Below are 18,826 nucleotides of genomic sequence, written 5' to 3' on the forward strand. Positions count from 1 at the left end.
TCGATTTGGTCAAACCATCTCCTTTCTACCATCGAACTGCGAGGCACCGAAAGAATCTGCACCGTTACGTGGTTGAAATACCATCAACACGTATGAAGCGTTTTGCTTCTTCCTTTCTGATCCGCACCGCAAAGGCCTGGAATGCCCTCCCATCTTCCGTCTTTCCTGATACCTATAATCTGGGTACCATCAAATCAAGAGTGAATAGTCATCTTCTAGGCAAGCGTGCTCCAACCTAGACCTCATCATTGCTTACCTTGCAACCTAGGCATCATCTTAGGCTGCATCATCATTTACTATCAGGTGTAATTGCAGTCCAGCACTTGTCTATATACTTAAAAAAAAAAAAAAGCCCATTTAGCGACTCGGTGTTAAATGGTTCATAGTCATAATATACGTTAAAGGCGCTCAAATCTCTCTCAATTTGGATTGGCTTTAAATTGTGGCAATTTAGAGCAAGCCACGTTACATGTGAAGAACTATCGTGGTTCTAACTGGGGATAAATGTTGCCGTTCTATTTAACGACACTCGTAAGTTGGGCTCCGCAACGAGCGTCGGGGAAGGAATTTTCAAAAAGCTGAGCATTCCAAAACGTGATGCAAATAACTTAAGCTATTATTGATTATCTGCAGTTTTGTTAATGCGAAGAATATTATTTAAAACAATTATCATCATCATCATATCAACCCATTACCGGCCCACTACAGGGCACGGAATTGAGGCCGTAGTTCACCACGCTGGCCCAGTGGGGATTGGTGGACTCCACACACCTTTAAGAACTTTCTGTAGAGCTCTCAGGAATGCAGGTTTCCTCACGATCTTTTCCTTCACCGTGGAAGCAAGTGATATTTTAATTACATAAATCGTACATAACTTTCAAAATTGAGGTATAAGGGAGGTGCGTGCTGGGATTGGTACTCGGCTCCCCGATAGTGAACTCGAGCCACCTGCCTACTATATAACCGCTTGTGGTTTGTGATCATCATTGTCAACCAATTACGGACTCATTTCAGAGCACGAGTCTTTACTAAGAATGAGAGGGCTTAGGATGTAGGCCATGCTAGCCTATGCGAATTATATATATCTTTGTATATTTCATATATCAAGAAACGTTATTCGAAGCAAGTGCTGTGGTGCCATATTATGATACTGTGTCCATCTATCTTGCAGTGGGGCCCGCTTCGGTGGAAGCACTTCGACCCTCAAGGATCTTTTACTCTACACTGACAAAATAATGCACATTATGAGCACATACTGTGTCCAATAAGTAAAGGAAAACGTCAATAAACGTTTATTGTTGTTAAATTAATAAGTTAAAAATGCACATTACACCGAAGTTAGAGGTGTGTACTGGAGATTGAAGTCGGTCCCCCCGAAAGGGAAGCCGGAGCCATACCCAATAGGCTATCGCCGCATTCTAAGCACGCTTAATTAGTGGCCCAAGGAAACTTCTCCCCGAGCGAGTGACAGACCGCTTGCGAGTTGCTGCCGCCATTCCCAGAATTAATCATGAGTCAATATTTACTCGACATTCTACACAGAACTGGCGACTCGACGCTAAACTCCGAAGAGCCTAATTATTACTTTAACGCCACAATAGCAATGTAGTGACAGTTTGCTTTCAAGATCCCACGATATGTGTAGAGAAAATCGCTTGACAAAAGTCGTACCATAATAGTTTGAAATATTTTAAAAGGTCCATTATAGTATAACAAAACTCTATTACCCTAAATGTATGTATGCTGTTCAATAGAAGTGTATGAAAATGTTGCATAAAAACTTGCCAAGTGCGAGTTAGAATCGCGCACGAAGGGTTCCGTACAATTAAGTATCTATAAAAGCGGCAAAAATTATGTCCATAAAAATATAACCAAATTTAAAAAGAAAATGGACTGTAACAATATAAATATTGTTACAGTCCAGATATAGACTCGTTGTGCAGTTTACTGGGCTACAAAATATTGCTAATTCATTCAAGGAAAATTGTATATTATTTATAACAAATTACCATATGGAAATCTTTGAGAGGTCTCTCAATTTTAAGGATTACTCAAAAGATAAAAAAATTTGGGTGTGAATTGCTCAAACTTAATATAAATTTACTGTGAGATGGTGATAACAAAAATAATTACCCGCCTAAGTTTGTTGTGGGATCTTCTTAGACCAGGGCTTTCGTTTGGAACCCTCGTAGCTTTTACGTTGGTTTTACGTTGACAAATGAAGTCTCCATCCCCTTACAATTATGTAAACATATATATATAAACGCTTCATAAGTGCCTAATAGGCCTACATGAATAAAGAATTTTTAAATTTGAATTTGAATCTGTTTTTAGGTATTTTTTTGTTATAGCGCCAACGGAAATACATCATCTGGACGGACGGACAGCGGATAGTAAGTTAAATAGTAACTATTATAGTTTCAAGAACACAGTTGTGTCCATCCATATAACGTAGAATATGGGCCAAAAAAGAATATCATTCCTGTTTATAATAGGAGAAAGTTGTAATGAAATGTATAAAAATAACTGCGTTTCCCCGCAACCTTCCGTTTTAAAAGTTCTAAGAAAATATATATATACACGTCCTTGATCCATCGCGTCGAATTGTTTAATCGTGTTTTCGTTTGCCCAGTTCCTAAGAGTTGAAGCGTGTTAAATAAATTAAACCTCAAGAATTAGTCTATATAATACAATAACTCATTGCACTATAAATTGTTCATTATACATACTGTGGCTACTCTGCGGTGCATTGGACTGTAAACTGAATTCCGATTTCTGGGAAAATTTATTTCATGCATTCAGTCAATGTTATGAATGTAGCTTAGAAAAAGTAAATATCTATGTATAATAATATATATAGTAATATTACTGCCGCATTTCACCAGTATGTTACTAGAATGTGCAGCTGAATCCAAACATTAATCTAAGGAGGGCAATATTTTGACAAACATATATCTATTAATATAATACTATTAATAACTCGAAATTTATGAGAAATTAAATTTAAATGAACGAGAATAATAACAATTATAATTTGTACATTCAATCATTCACTCTCTTACAATTTCCAAGCAAAGTTGATTACTAACAAGTGTCGCCCTTACATTAAATTCGTACACAAATAGGTAAAAAGGTTAATTTACAAAGGTTTAACTATTGAAAGGAACACAGTCAGTACTTACACTATGTTAGTATTTACATCGGAGGGTTCCAGAGCATTGCAACAGTTAGTGTTTAATAAGTAAATATATAGGTATTTCTTTTTGTCATTTTTCTTAAGCTGCGTCTCCACGTTCGCACAAGTTCGACGAACAAAACTATATGAGCTACGCAATACTGGAAATAATTGTGCAGATAAATTCCCGTGGCTACAATAATCTTATGTTGAGTTGGTAATAAAAAGCATAAAACAACTATAATAAAAAAAATCGATAAGAATTAAAACAAAGTACTTTTGGTAATTTTATGACGTTCCTTTGTGATTCTGTAAGAAATGAAACTATTGGAATATCTGTGCTAATACGATACGAACTGTAAATATAATTAATTGTCTTATTTCTACAGTTTTATTTTGGACTTATACGAGCTGGGTGAATAAATCAAAAATTGAATCCTTTAAATACCATATCTTAAATTGTACCTGCAGGAATTTTGTTATAAAAAACAGATTAAATAAAATCAAAGTTTTACCTATGAGTGATGCTGGAAACGCGATTTTTTAAGTTATTCGAAATAAAGTTACGAAATCCGTTACAGGTAAAGGTTTTATAAGCTAACGTTCCTTTCTACATTACGCTTATTTAGCAACATCGAACATGTACGTATGTGGAGAGCTTGCTTTACCAACGTAATCACATTTAGATTAAAATGAAGCGAACCATCGCAATGCCCACTAATGTCTAGTTTATATACAGCTCTCTTGCACTCGGTGCGATGTCGTGACGACCTCGGGTCGGAGCCGGTGTGCTGTGAGCGATGACGTCACCCCACCACTGGGACTGCACGCGTTGACTCCCTTGTTCACACGGTTCAAACTGTGGTAGGACTGTAACAAAAATATAAAGTTAGCGTCTCTTTTCATATAAAGCCGCTGATTTTATACATCATTATCATCACATAAACCCGTTGCCGGGCCTCTACAGAGCAAGGGTCTCCTCTCAAAGTGAGAAGAGTTAAGGCAGAAGTCTACCACGCTGGGCCAGTCCGGATATGTGGACTCCACACACCATTGAAAACATTATAATTATATTCATAATGTGGCGTGCCTTGACAAAACTATCTATCTATATATATAAAAGAGAAAGTGTGTGGTTGTGGTATGGAAAATGTTCCGTATAGGCTCCAAAACGGCTGGACCGATTTCAATGTGTGTATAATAATTTATATATACAGTCAACCCTGGATAAGCGAGAGTTCAAGGGAGCAAAATCTCATTCTCGCTTATAGAGGTTTCTAACTAACCCGAGTTTCTCGCTAATGGGTTGTTTGGGTTTCTGTTTTTGTATTTTGAATGTTTTTCTCTAACTCATAAATTTTGTCGAATATTGCTTGCTCGACTGTCGCTTATAGAGGTATAGATAAGTAGCAGTCTCACTTACGGAGGACCGTGAGGGAAAAACGACTCTCTCTTACGAAGGTTTCTGTTTCTCGCTAATAGAGGTTTTGGGAGCTTAAATGACGGGTCCTGGCTATTACTCTCACTTATAGAGTTTTCTCACTTATCCAGTTCTCACTTACCCAGGTTTGACTGTATATAAATAATAATTTATATGTAATATTTTTTTTATTTTTATAAACATTTGCACACGGTCTGTGACAGTCGATTGTGAAGGGTCTGTTAAATGAAATGTGTTCTTGTTATGTACCCACAATTTGGCAAATAAATAAATATTATTATTCAATATTACCAATGAAACTTTCAGGGAATCTCCGGGTTGACCTGGCGAGTAATCCTGTAAAGTTTGGTGACGATCGGAGTACTATTGGATAGAAGCAGGCGTTACTTTGCGGAAATCCATGATATATTATCAAAATTAAGCTTAATTTGCTATACTCCGCGAAAAGCAGGAGAATCTGTGTGGTGTAATTTATAATTTCTTCAATCCTTATACTCCACACCAAACAGATCTTCAGCAATATACCCCTATAGTTAAGTTGACTTTACAATGAATAATTGTTAAGTGGACTGATGATACGTGCGTAGAGGGTATATTGCCGAAGATCTGTTTGGTGTGGAGTATAAGGATTGAAGAAATTATAAATTACACCACACAGATTCTTCTGCTTTTCGCGGAGTATAGCAAATTAAGCTTAATTTAGATAATAGATCGGAGAACTGCTATTTTTGAACTGTCAAACTGTCAAATACAGCTTTTATTTACTATGATGATATTCTATTGTTGGGTGTACATGGGTGTAGATAATGATCTTCACCCGCTCGAGAAGAGAATAGAAGAGACTGAATACGGAGAGAAATAAATAATTTAATATATTATGAGACTTCAATTAAAAATTCAATGATGTAAGTTTATCCCTATCCCTACTAATATTATAAATGTGAATGTAAGTTTGTTTGTTACGCTTTCACGCAAAAACTACTAAACCGATCATCATGAAACTTTGTACACATATTTCTAAGAAGGTATTAGAATTAATGTAGGATGCTTTTTATCCCGAAATTAAGCTCCGCTCTTTTGGGAGAGGGGTAGAAGGTGTTTGACGATTTTACACCATAAAGCCGTCAAATGATAACCGATTTAAATAACTACTTTGGTATTTAGAAGGTATAATGTCCGTTTAATTTTGCCCAAATTTCGTGAAGATCTGATGAATGCGATTGGAGATAGAGGACACTCCTCACAACTCCTCAGCGGACGGCAGCCAACCCGCCACTTAAGGCTTAGCTATCCTAAATACATAAAGTGCGTAGAATTTCACCTAAATCGAATGCCACATGTCTTTCGAAAAACAAAAACAAAAACAAACGCAAACGAAGTCGCGGGTAACAGCTAGTTGTTGAAATAAAATAAAGCAAAATCTAGCCCGGCGAAGCGGGCTGGGTACGCTAGTAATACATAAAATTTATGTACTACATTATTAAGGAAACATTGTTACATACAAAAATGTCGGGGATGGAGTATATCTAACAATAGTAGCGTTTGTGTTCAAAAAAGTTATTATATCGCTGGTGGAAACAAAAGTGGCTTACATTAGTATCGGTGTCGTTAACCTTGCTCTATTTGCTCTATTTATCTATCTATTTACCATGCGTTTCACTGGACTTGTATACAGAAATACTATATAAGTAATTGTATACTAGTTTTGTAAACACATAAACGTTACGCCTGAAACCTTCAGGCTAGCATACTAAAGAAAAAAAAAGAAAAACTCCCGGCTAAGTTTTTTGTGGGCTTCTTCTGAGCCCAGGACGCGTTTGGAACCCTCGTAGCTTTAGTTTTAAGTTTACGAATATGGTAATCGCCATCATCTCACTACAGTATAATTCTCGTGTAATGTACGCATCAAAAGTGCCACCTATGGACCGATTTGAATAAAGATATTTTTGACTTTGACTTTGACTTTGAGTGGCAGTGAGCTGGTCACGTTTATCGGAGGACTGATGGACGATGGAGTTAAAAGGTCCACGAATGGAGACCGCGTGTCGGTAAACTGAGTGTCGAGCGCCCCCCAACTAGATGCGCGACGAAACTCGAAAATAGGTAAATTTGGCACTGCTTGAAAGAGTCCTATCCAGAAGTGGACCTACAGTGTCTGATTATGAAACGTTAAGCTGAAGAAATTATTTATTTTATTATTTATTTATTTATTAAGGTCAACCAACATTATGGCGATTTCCTTTTTTTTGTAAAGAGTTACATCGTAAATGTTCAACTACTTAAAGGTTATCACAGCATGTATTAAAGTGTAAAAAGTAATTCCTATTAATTATTTACAGTTAATTATGTGTCGGTTAATATAAACCTTTAAAAGTTTAAACATAACATTATTTAAAGCTACATTACAACTAATAATTTAATTTATACCAATTATTAGGAAACAAAACAAAAAATGAATCATAAAATAATAAATGATACGCATGGTATTATAATCCCAGTCCAAGAACAACTTATGCAAATATTCGTGACACTTCATAATTAAAGTCATTCAACACAGTTCTAGGTCATAACATAGAATAGTGAGCTTGCACTAAAATTAATTTACGAAAATAAACGCTACAAAATGCAGAAGAGGTATTTTAATTTGGAATTCCAACGGAATAACGAATGAGATCTTAAAAATGGTAGCTTTTTTCTCATCCGCAGTTTAACAAAGTGCAATTATATTATGGTAGTCTGTGGAGTTTTCATCTGCAATGAAGTGATCTTTATGTTGGACACAATGGGGCGCAAACGGGGCGCAAACGGGGCGCAAATACAATATATTCTGTGCTCACTTATCCAGAACGGGAGTAGGTCAACATTCATTTTCCCGCCACAATTAGTGTTATGTGGGACAGCGTTTAAATGACTTCCGACTTTTTTTCTGGAACACTTTTTTTATGAAAGTGCAACTTTGCTTAATGATGCGGTAACACCACTTTGAAATAACGATGGTGTTTTAACGTACAGACATTTTATGAAGGGTTCTGGCCTTGAACACAAGAAACTGTGACTTTGTATTTAGCTGATATATACTCGTATTAGTTATTGTCAAGCACTATTAAATAAAGCGCACAACCCTTTACGCGTACCCTTTGGCAAGTATATAAGGCCAGAACACAAACTTAAAAAAAAGATTATTATTTGGAACGTAACTTTTTTTCTACTTTAAAGTTAATTCCCTCTAGCCTCTATTATTTCAATCGGTTCTAGATTATTACATTGCTACCCGTGCGGTATAAATTACAAACGACGATATTTTCTTTATCACTAAGTTGCAATTAAATTGTGCCAGTCAAGGCTACCTATTTTACCCTTGTAACCTTAACCATTGACACTAGAAGCTATTCAGCTAATATCAATTTCGTCGCCAAGCTTTAAAGTCGCCAAGTTATAAATCAATTTTGTTTTTCAAATAAACTTTCGATTCAAAGAGTGTATATAGTGTTTCATCCGTCCATTCTATGTCAAGTTCAGTTACATTTTCTAAATGACCAAGTTATGAATTCCTCATGCTTTGAAAATAAATCTGTTAGTAAAGGATTCTCTTGGCGTTTTAAAACTCACCACGTTACAAGTATAACTCTCGCTATTTTTACTCTACCATAAGGGATCTTGGCTTTAGAGCCAAAAAATTACCACTAACAAAACAGCTAGTCTACATTTTCTAAGACACCAAGTAACTTACGCTTGTCAGAGGTATCCTATAGTCCTTCTTCCTAAAGTCGGCGTAGTATCCCCCACCGTCGGGCTCCGAGCGAGCGTCTTCACCGAGCTCGCGTATCTTGGTGGTGGACGGAGGCCGCTGTAGGCTCATGTAGCCGTTTGACACAGGCCTCCGTTCTGGTAGACAAAAAAAACTTATCAGATCTTCATTAACGATTACCTTATTTACTATCAACCGTAAAAAACAGACCAATTTGTATAGATTAAAGCAAATTAAGCTGTAATGTTTGTATGTAAGACAATGACTTCCGTAAACGCCGGCTTCTATCCGAAATCGTCGTCATATTTATTTTTGCATTAAAACATGGTAAAATTTTAGGTGCTATAATAATCATCCTTTATAGTTATAGCCCAGTGGGTAGGACTTCGACTCCACTTTCGTGGGGGCGTGTTCGAATCCCAGCACGCACCTCTAACTTTTCTAAACTATGTGCATTTTAAGCAATTAAAATATGAGTTGCTTCAACGGTCAAGGAAAACATCGTGAGGAAACCTGCATACCTGAGAATTTCTGCATAATGTTATCAAAGGTGTGTGAAGTCAAAAAACAAAACAAACAAACTTACATTGGTTAAACAGGGCTCAGCATGACGCTACCATCCATGCGGCTATAGCCAGTGATCGTCCGCTACACTCACCATATAAGTTAGGTATAATATCCGGATCGGCGTCGTCCGCCGGATCCGGATCGGGAGCCGTCCGGACCTCCGCCTTGACTGGTGTGCTGCATTGCGCGTTCCGCTCCGCGTACATTGCTTCACTGCGGGAAAAAAATATAAATGTCATCTTATTCTTATATCTTCTGACCGCAAACCGACATTGGAGCAGCGTGGTGGGCTCAGTGGCGTGCATAGAGGGTATGCATATGGTATGCAGATGATTTTATTTTTTTTGTCGTGGTGGAAAAGCTTTATGGCTACCTCTGTCCTTTTGGGCAGGACAGAGGTTATGATACAAAATTAAGAAAATCTCCAATACGAGTTATAAATACTTAAGGATATTCTTTTTATAACTCTTACAATGCGTATCCTTAAGTTTTTTATAACTCTGACTGGAGATTCTCCATTTTATATCATCTGCATACCCTGTTCATACCCCCTATGCACGCCACTGGGTGAACTTAACACGTTTAGGGTATAAATAGGATAAAATATCGGTAGCACGTCCCAAATGACAAAAAAAATAGTTACTCTCATAATTGGAATGTCTAATGTGAAAATCGCTCTCAAGCCTGCAAACTACCCGTGGCACCCAGATCCACTTAGATTTTGAGTTCCATTTAAAGTCATGGACAGTAAAAGTGTTAAGATAAACTGGTAATGTAGACACGGTCCCTGTCCCAATATTTCCTGCTCAAATGCTGTAAGCGGATGTTTGGGACAAGTGTAGTAAAACTTTTTAAGACAGAGCTCGTCCGGGGAAGAGCTATCGCCATACGTAACTCTTATGCTAAATCTGACGGACGGTAAGGTCTGACGGACGTGGTTGACGGTGTAATTATAGGTACAGTCTGTGGCGACATTATTGAGGACGGTAAAAATATTGAAGGTGCAAATCCATTGCACCATTAGTTCTTACCATTTTTTAATGAGGACTTTATTGTATAAATATACTACGACAATACACACATCACCATCTAGCCCCAAAGTAAGCGTAGCTTGTGTTATGGGTACTAAGATGACTGATGAATATTTTTATGAATAGGTAGTATACATAAAATACTTATAATATACATATAAACACCCAGACACTGAAAAACATTCATGTTCATCACACAAATATTTTCCAGTTGTGGGAATCGAACCCACGGCCTTGGACTCAGAAAGCAGGGTCGCTGCCCACTGCGCCAATCGGCCGTCAAAATACAAAATACATTCTAGATACCATGTATTTAAATGCATAGTAAATTCGCGAGTATCCGTTATTGCTTCTAACTTGCATAGTTTATACGTTTTTTCCCCTTCAACTAAGATTAAAACTGCACGAAAATCGAATCTCGGAATAGCTATAGGTTGGGTTTCATTTCAGTCCAACCCCTAACCGCTGAGCTATAGAGGCTCTATTGTTAGCATACTAGGACATCATAAAACCTAAATTGGACAACTCAATTGGAACAAGGAACAGGGTGAAACAAGTTGCCGGGCAGTCTAAGCCGATTAAAAGATTTGTTATTCGCATCGCTTCGTCCACACTGGATTGTTTTACGCCTGCTTTGGATTGTTCATTTTCTGTGAACTCCATATTTAGTATTCTTATTTTTCTTTTCTAAACTGCATCGTTTGTATGGTAAATGCTTTATTGGTTGAGTTACCATGTTCAAATATTACAATCCTGGGCTAGGTTTGAGGCGAAGGTTTTAAGCTGATGTGCCCGTAATTACTTTTTATTCCAACGGACCACAGCATTGCTGAGCGCTAAAAATAAGCATGGCAATAGTATTTCCATGGACGAGCACTGTCACAAAAAGCTTTACTACTACAATTTTTTTAATATAATTGGAGTTTACTCCTTAAGAATCGATTTTCATATATAAGGCGCCCGGTATGAGAAAAATGTGAGGAGTAAAATCTACTGATAAATGACCTTGTTACGTTTTCGCATGCATGCCCGGCAACTGTGATGCGCAAACATGCAACGTCGCTTTCGTTTAATTAACTTTTTTTTCCTATTTAAGTTACCAAGGAAACCGAATATTATCTAGGTAAAGAAACAAACACATACATATATGGGACTATACTAGAGTGAGATAGAAAACATTCATCATCAACATAGTTCTGATACTCTACATCCACCTCAATCTCTCGTAGGCTACTTTTAAGAAGTTACACTTCCGCCGTGTGTGAATAAATTGCACAGAATTTTTTATTTCCCCTTTCATATGGTATTAATCTTTATTCAGTTAAATAAACTCTTTTTGTGTATGTTTCGACAATCGTACTTAAGGAGTAAACTCCAGTCGTGCGTCGGAGCTGATACACACTTTTTTTTTATATAATATGAAGTGGTGATTACCCAGTGGGTAGGAGCATGTAATCACTTTCGGGGGGGGCCGACTTCGAATCCCAGCACGCACATAATGTTCTCAAAGGTATGTGGAGTCCACCAACCAACGCACTGGGCCAGCGTGGTGGACTACGGCCTTAACCCGTTCTCATTGTGGGTGGAGATCCGTACCCAATAGTGGGCCGGTAATGGGTTGATAGCTCCATCTCACGCTCTCTCTTTAGGTGCCTCTCCAACTAGTGAAGGTTGGCCGTCAGTTTACGATAATTTGAATTTTCTCTGGCGAGGCTAAACAGCTGGGCGGCACTCGCGATCCCAGTCCACTCCCTAATGTTGCGCAACCAAGACTTCCTCTTGCGACCGATGCATCTCGTTCCAGCAACTTTGCCCATCATTATCAGATGCAGTAGCCTGTATCTATCATGCCAAAGCACATGCCCTAAATAAGCAACTTTTTTCTTTTTGACGGTCTTCCAAAGTTCGCGCTGACAACCAACTCGTCGCAAGACTTCCTCATTGGTAACCTTTTCAGTCCAACGGATTTTCAACATGCGTCGATAGGCCCACATCTCAAATGCTTCTAGACGTTTCCTGAGATCCTCTTTGTTGGTCCAGGATTCACATCCGTAAAGAAGTATTGGCCATACGTAACTCTCTCATCTTAGACTGCATTATCACATACCACTAGGTGAGATTGCAGTCAAGAGCTAACTTGAAGTCGAATAAAAAAAAATATGATGATGGTAATTGAACTACTGCAATAAGAATACACCGACAAACCAACAAAATGCTTTTTTATGTTAAACCTCTCATCGCTTGCTTGATTATAACGATTGTCGAACAAACCTTTAGGATATTTTTGCATCCTTGTGACCATTGCATTTAGTACTAGCAGAATATCAACAACACAGAACATACTCGTACGTGCAACTCTCTGTAGGTTAGACGAGGCAAATAACAAATCCTTTAATCCGTTCAGGCTTTCAGGCAAGTTGGCGCAGTATGGTTATCATCCCATGTTTCCCATTTCATTGTGTACAATTTGGGAGCAATAATGCATTGAGGTTTGCGTTGTTTGTTTGACTACTATAACTGGGATAAAGCTGGTATTAACTTGATACTGGTGTATGCAAATTTAATGAAATGATAAATACAACCTGAGAAAGTTAATACCTTATCGAATATTAGAAAATATAAACCTTAATATAAAAAACAATACACACAAACACACACACACAAACGCGCGCACATACACACACACACACACATTATTATTATTAAACCATGTCGCTATATAGCGATAAGACCGCCAAATTGTATACGTTGTTTTGTTATACTTTTCTTTTTGTTCTATGTCCTTTTTGTGGTGTGCAATAGAAGTATATTCATTCGTACATTCATTCTTTCATAAAAGTATTTTCATTCGTTCATTCATTCATTCATTCATTTATTCATTCATTCATTCATTCAATCAATCATTCATGTCATGAGTGGATTAGCCCTGTTTTCCGAGACACATTCTGAACTAGTTCGGAAAACAGGTACACTTTTTATCCGTGCAAAATAATACGAAATTTGTATAAATTTATGTGTTATGTTTAAGTACTTTTGATTCTCTTTTGTTTTTCTTTTATGACAAATAAAGCATTTATTCATTTTATTTTCATTTTCATACAAAATAAGCAAGCACGTCTGCAGGGATAGCACTGGCAGGAGACAAAAATTATATCTCCCGATTATATCCCCTGATGTGGGATTTAATTAACGTGTCCTGCTTAAGCACAGTAACATGGAATAGGAGAAGTTTACCCACGTTTATTATAACACAAATATTATTTGGATAAATATGTGGGAGAAGATAAATATTTGTACTTTCCCCGGGGAAATAATTGTCATCTTCCCATTCTCCGAGAACACAGGGTCTCCCTGAATACCAGCGCTGCAGCTCGCTGTGGCTACGTGCTGATGTGGGATCCTATTTGTCCACATGCTTTCTGTAAGTACTTGTCAGCCTGGGGCCCACTTAGCTGTGCTGAATCGCCCCAGATTAATTATATTTTTGTTATTTAAGTCAAAGTCGAAGTCAAACTCCAAAATATCTTTATTCAAGTAGGCACGTCACGTAGGTGGCACTTTTTATGCGTACACGAGAATTACACGGTAGTGAGATGAAATTAAAACTAACGCTACGAGGGTTCCCTACGCGTCCTGGTTTAAGAAGAAGCCCACAACAAACTTAACTTAGTTTTTTTTGTTATCACCATCTCACATTGTCATTTAAAATTATTAGAAGAGCAACCTGGTTAGAGCGATAATTCGCACCCAAGCTTTTTTATCGATTACGTAGTCCTTTAAACTGTAATATGACATTTCTATATGCTTACGTTTAATGCAATATTATAATTGTTTAACAATTATGTGGACAAATAAAAAACGGGGCGCGCTTAGATCGAATTCGATTACCCCGTAAGAGAGACCGAAGCCACTAGGCCATCACCTACTGTTCGAGTCAGTGGCGTGCATAGAGGGTATGCACAGGGTATGCAGATAATATAAAATTAAGGAAATCTCGTACTACTGGAGATTTTCCTAATTTTATATCATCTGCATACCCTGTGCATACCTTCTATGCACGCCACTGGTTCGAGTCACCTACTGTTCGAGTATACAATATTACCTCAATGGAGCATGTTTCGCAGGCAGATTTCTGTGCCGGTTCGCGTGACGTTTGTACAGAACTGCTAGTACGCCGCACACTGCTGCCGCCAGCAATGCCGACATTGCTGCTATTGACGCCAGCACTGGTGACATGCCTAACGAGTTGCTTTCACCTGCACAGAAAAAAACAAATTAATTATCAATAAAAAAAATACGTGTGTGTACTTATCTACACGTGTTAGAAGTTATACTCCTTTGGCGTAACAAGATAAAAATCTTTTCAAAAATTTTATCTCTCGCCTTCTTCTACGTTTGTAGGAGAAGGTATTTAATACATTGAAAGTTTTATTATAACGCATTATCAGTTAGTTATTTACTTTACTTAGTAAAGTTAGAGGTGCGTGCGTCCGTGTAGGATTCGAACTCGCGTCCCCGAAAGTGAAGTCGAAGTTCTACCAACTGGGCTACCACCGCTTCCATTATCATGTCTATTATTATTTTTCATTCTGCATTTGCTATTAAGTGATAATGCAGTTAAGAGGGCCAGGGGTATTGCAGTTATATTTAACTCTAATCGGTTTCTACGCAATATCGTACCGGAACGCTAAATCGCTAAGTTGCACGTCTTTTATAGTAGGGTGGTACGTGTTATAGTAGAGGGTAACTAGCCACGACCGAAGCCTCCCACCTGACCAGACTAGAGATAATTCAGAAATAATAAAATCCCAAAATTGCCTCTGCCAGCAATCAAACCCCCGATCGCTACTAAGCGATAAGGCCGCCTTTTATTTTATATTCTACTTCTATTTTTATGTTTCATTTTTTTTCTTGTATAATTCTTAATGAATATGAATAACAAATAAAGAGTTATAATAATAATAAAACCCGGAGCCTTCAACCCAAAACCCCTCGCTGCGCCAGAGGTCGTCAAAATACCTCCCAACTACCGTATTCTTTCCGAGATGATGTTTACTTATGGAGTTACATCACCAGAAGTAGATATAGTAAGAATTACCCCATCAGGTTTTTAAGTCGGTTTAGTATTTTACTGTTTTACATTCAAAATTAAAAACATGAATAACGTCGGTATTGTGGTTGTAGTCTAAATATAAAATTGCTCAAAGCATTTTCCTATTCAGACTCATATTAATTTTCTGCTATGAAGTTATTGTGCGCTTACAAAAAAACCAAAATGTATAGTCTTTTATTCAAATTGTATGGAGTCTATATTAGAATAATTACTAACCTAGTTGCCAGTTTATATAATTCCAGTCACTGGAACGCTGTGAGTAAGTACAAACCCTTACGATGTATCGCTGTTCTTTGGTAGAGTTTTTTTTTTTAATTACTTACTACGAAATATATAACCACAATACACGCATCGCCATCTCGCCTCAAACTAAGCCTAGCTTGACTAAGGAATATTTTTATAATTGATATGCATAAAAATGTATTTTAATGAAAATGTACATTCATGTTCATCACTCAAACATTTTCCAGTTGTGGGAATAGAAACCACAGACTTCCACTCAGAATGCAGGGTCACTGTCCAACCGTGCCAACGGGCCCTAATCAAGAGGTAAGAAATTTTGTTATGCTAAAAATTCGCAGGCCAACTATTTTGCACACAAGTCATTACTTATAAACAGAGCAACATTTTGCATGACATGCAAGGCATACGTATTAAAAAGTGCCAACTTGTGTTCTTCTAGCTGAGGCGTACGTGGGGTAAGATACCTCGTGTTTCTGTAATTACACTGCCAACCACGACCTTATGCTTCTTGACAGCATAAAAAAGCAAGGCAGCAGAGCTTCTCCGAACAGGCTTTAAGCCTGGAAAATGCTTATCACCGACAAACCCTTAGCAACACGACCAGTCGATTCCGATGGAATCAGTAAAGCCAACCCATAAATAGTTAATTAAAAAAAATCTATTACAAGTTAGCCCTTGATTGCAATCCCACCTGGTAAGAGATGATTGTAGTGGGCCAACCTGTTAGGGAGTATGCCAGTTATATCAAACCTTTAAAAAAAACCCCCTAATTCGGCTTGCTTAAATTGGGTACCGAACTGGAGTAATGTAAACTAGCCTTATTAACTAATAACGTTACTACTGTACCCGATATTATACCCGCAAATATGACTAATAATCTAGATTCTGGGAAACCTAGTCACGCTATGTTGTTGAATAAAGAACAGCTTAATTCAGACAGTTTTTTTTCACAGAAATAAGGGTTTTATACACATACATTGCTGGATATAGTAAAAGTGTAGGTAAAATCACTATCATAATAATTATAAGTTTTATAAACGCTAGGCATGCCGAGGGTTTGTGTCCCCTTTATTAATTGATTTCCATTTAAAACACAAAAAAATGTTCCTCTTTTAAAATCGTAAGTTTTTAATCGCAGTCGCCAAATCGCTCACGCTTCTGTTGTGTATTTCTTTTATTCTCTGCACTTTTGTTTGGTGTACAGTAAAAGTGTATCCATTCATTCTATTCTGCTACTATTTATTTTACGAATTTAAGCTTTAAAACGAGAGCTTTAAGATGCTTTTTTAATTTGAGGATACGGCGTTTCGTTATTTAAATATGACAATGTGGTTGCCAGTATGCAAATCTTTTATACTTTTATACTATTACGCAAAGTTTTCTCTGCTCCTACCTAATAATATACCCGTCAACTGAAAACTAAAGTAGAGTTAACTTTTTTCTCCTCGGAGAAAGGACAAGATTTCATCCTCTCCCAGGGATAAACACTCTCAGGCATGCAAGTGTACTGTTTGCTCACTATGCATTCCTTCCCGTTGAAGCAAGTGATATATAATATTTTAAAACTCACATAGCTTGGTAAAGTTAGAGGTGCCTGCTGGGATTCGAACTCGGCTCCCGGAAACTGAAGTCGAAGTCTCACCCACTGGGCTATCGCCACTTAATTATTATACCGCTGTTTATTATTATACTCGGTTTAGTTCCAAAGAGCCTTACAATAAATTAATTTATGTGTTTAATACTCATATTACATATGTCTACAATAATTGACGGCCTATTGGAGCAGTGGGCAGCGCCCTGCTTTCTGAGTCCAAGGCTTTGTGTCCGATACCCGCAACTGGAAACTGTTTGTGTAATGTACATGAATGTTATGAATGTGATGTGTGTTTATTTGTATATTATAAGTATTTAGTACCCACAACACAAGTTGCGTTTACTTTGGGGCGAAATGGCGATGTGTGTATAGAAGTATATTTATTTATTATATCTTGCAATCTCCAGCTTTATGAATTGAAACTTACCAGTAAATTTGGCTTGTCCTTTCAAAGTGACAGTCTCTATAGTGGAAACGTCGCTGCGGCCCTTAGCGTTGACGGCGTACAAGTCGATCCTGTAGCTGACACCCGGCGGGAGGCCTCGCACCTCGAAGTAGGGGGGAGTCCGGTTTGTGGACACGTTGTAACGGACCTGGTAAGTGACATTGTGTTTCAGTTTGCACAATATTTTGCAGACATAAGAATTTATATAATAGTTTTCAAACAGAGAGACTTTTTTCAGAGAGTTTCAAAGTGAGCGTACTTGAAATATAAATATATTGTTTAACGATAACGCTCAGATATTAATAGCATTTTCCAATAATACACACGTTTTTTCTGCTTAAATATAGTGCAATGTTTGATTTATATAAAAATTAGATTGGTTTGTTAAAACAATTAAATTTTCCGTTAAACAAATAATGTTTTAGTTGGTTTTTATACTAAAGTGATTCCATAAAATTTTCCCACTAAATTTAGTGGGAAGCTGATATGGTTTAAATCCCAATGCAACTTTTAAACCGATAATACAATCTCTCAAATAAAGGAAATATACGTCTGTAGACTAATTTGTTAATATTTAGTTAACCAAGATAAAGCAACATTTAATGATTGATTTTTTCTTATTAGCTAATATCTTTATTGCAAGCTTTTTCTTATTGGGCATGACACACGTTCACAAAACTACCTTAGTTATTTTTAATATCTTGAGAACTATATATATTTGATGGCCGATTGGCGCAGTGGGCAGCGACCACGCTTTCTGAGTCCGGCCGTGGGTTCGATTCCCATTGGACAATATTTGTGTGATGAACACGAATGTTTTTCAGTGTCTGGGTGTTTATCTATATATTATAAGTATTTATGTATATTATTCATAAAAAATATTCATCAGATATCATAGTACCCATAACACAAGCTACGCTTATTTTGGGACCAGATAGCGATGTGTGTACTGTCGTAGTATATTTATTTATATTAACAATATAATTACAGTGAGTGAAGGTAGCTCGAGCAGCTCCATCAGGAAGGTCTGCGGAAGTCCTCCATCGAAGTTCTCGACGCATTCAACGTACAAAGAGTCCAAACTTTGGTTCGCCACTGTACAATTTTGGAGGTGAAATGGACGACCTGCATAAACAAAGAATAAATATTTAAATTATTTCTGGAAGCAGGAGGTGATGATGATGATAGCATTATAGATGACATAAAACATTATAAAAGACATGATACTAATATATTGTTCGAAAGTAGACTAGTAAGGCATCGTATCGCACAAAATGTTTTTACCTCAAGACTAGAAAAATAAACGTTGCTAAGCAAAAACGAAAGAATCGGTAATAGCACAGTGGGTAGGAGCTCGACTTCACTTTCGGGGGGCCGAGTTCGAATCCCAGCACACACCTCTAACTATTTTAAGTAATTAAAAATATCACTTGCTTTGACGGTGAAGGAAAACATCGTGAGGTAACCTA

The 18,826-nt window shown here is 37.3% G+C and overlaps 1 protein-coding gene across 1 annotated transcript in view; it reads right to left on the reverse strand.

The window, feature by feature from the left end:
- Positions 1-3,719: 3,719 nt before the first annotated feature.
- LOC120631989 (hemicentin-1-like) overlaps positions 3,720-18,826 on the reverse strand; it is a 57,484-nt gene continuing 42,377 nt past the window's right edge. The window contains exons 11-16 of the mRNA XM_039901718.1: positions 18,346-18,482; positions 17,340-17,505; positions 14,065-14,218; positions 9,023-9,144; positions 8,347-8,501; positions 3,720-4,045 (exon numbers count right to left, since the gene is read on the reverse strand). Coding sequence (XP_039757652.1) covers positions 3,905-4,045; positions 8,347-8,501; positions 9,023-9,144; positions 14,065-14,218; positions 17,340-17,505; positions 18,346-18,482 — 875 coding nt within the window. The 3' untranslated portion in view covers positions 3,720-3,904. The remainder of the gene's footprint in view (positions 4,046-8,346; positions 8,502-9,022; positions 9,145-14,064; positions 14,219-17,339; positions 17,506-18,345; positions 18,483-18,826) is intronic.

The sequence above is a fragment of the Pararge aegeria genome, chromosome 19 (genome assembly GCF_905163445.1).
Source record: "Pararge aegeria chromosome 19, ilParAegt1.1, whole genome shotgun sequence".
Taxonomy (NCBI): domain Eukaryota; kingdom Metazoa; phylum Arthropoda; class Insecta; order Lepidoptera; family Nymphalidae; genus Pararge; species Pararge aegeria.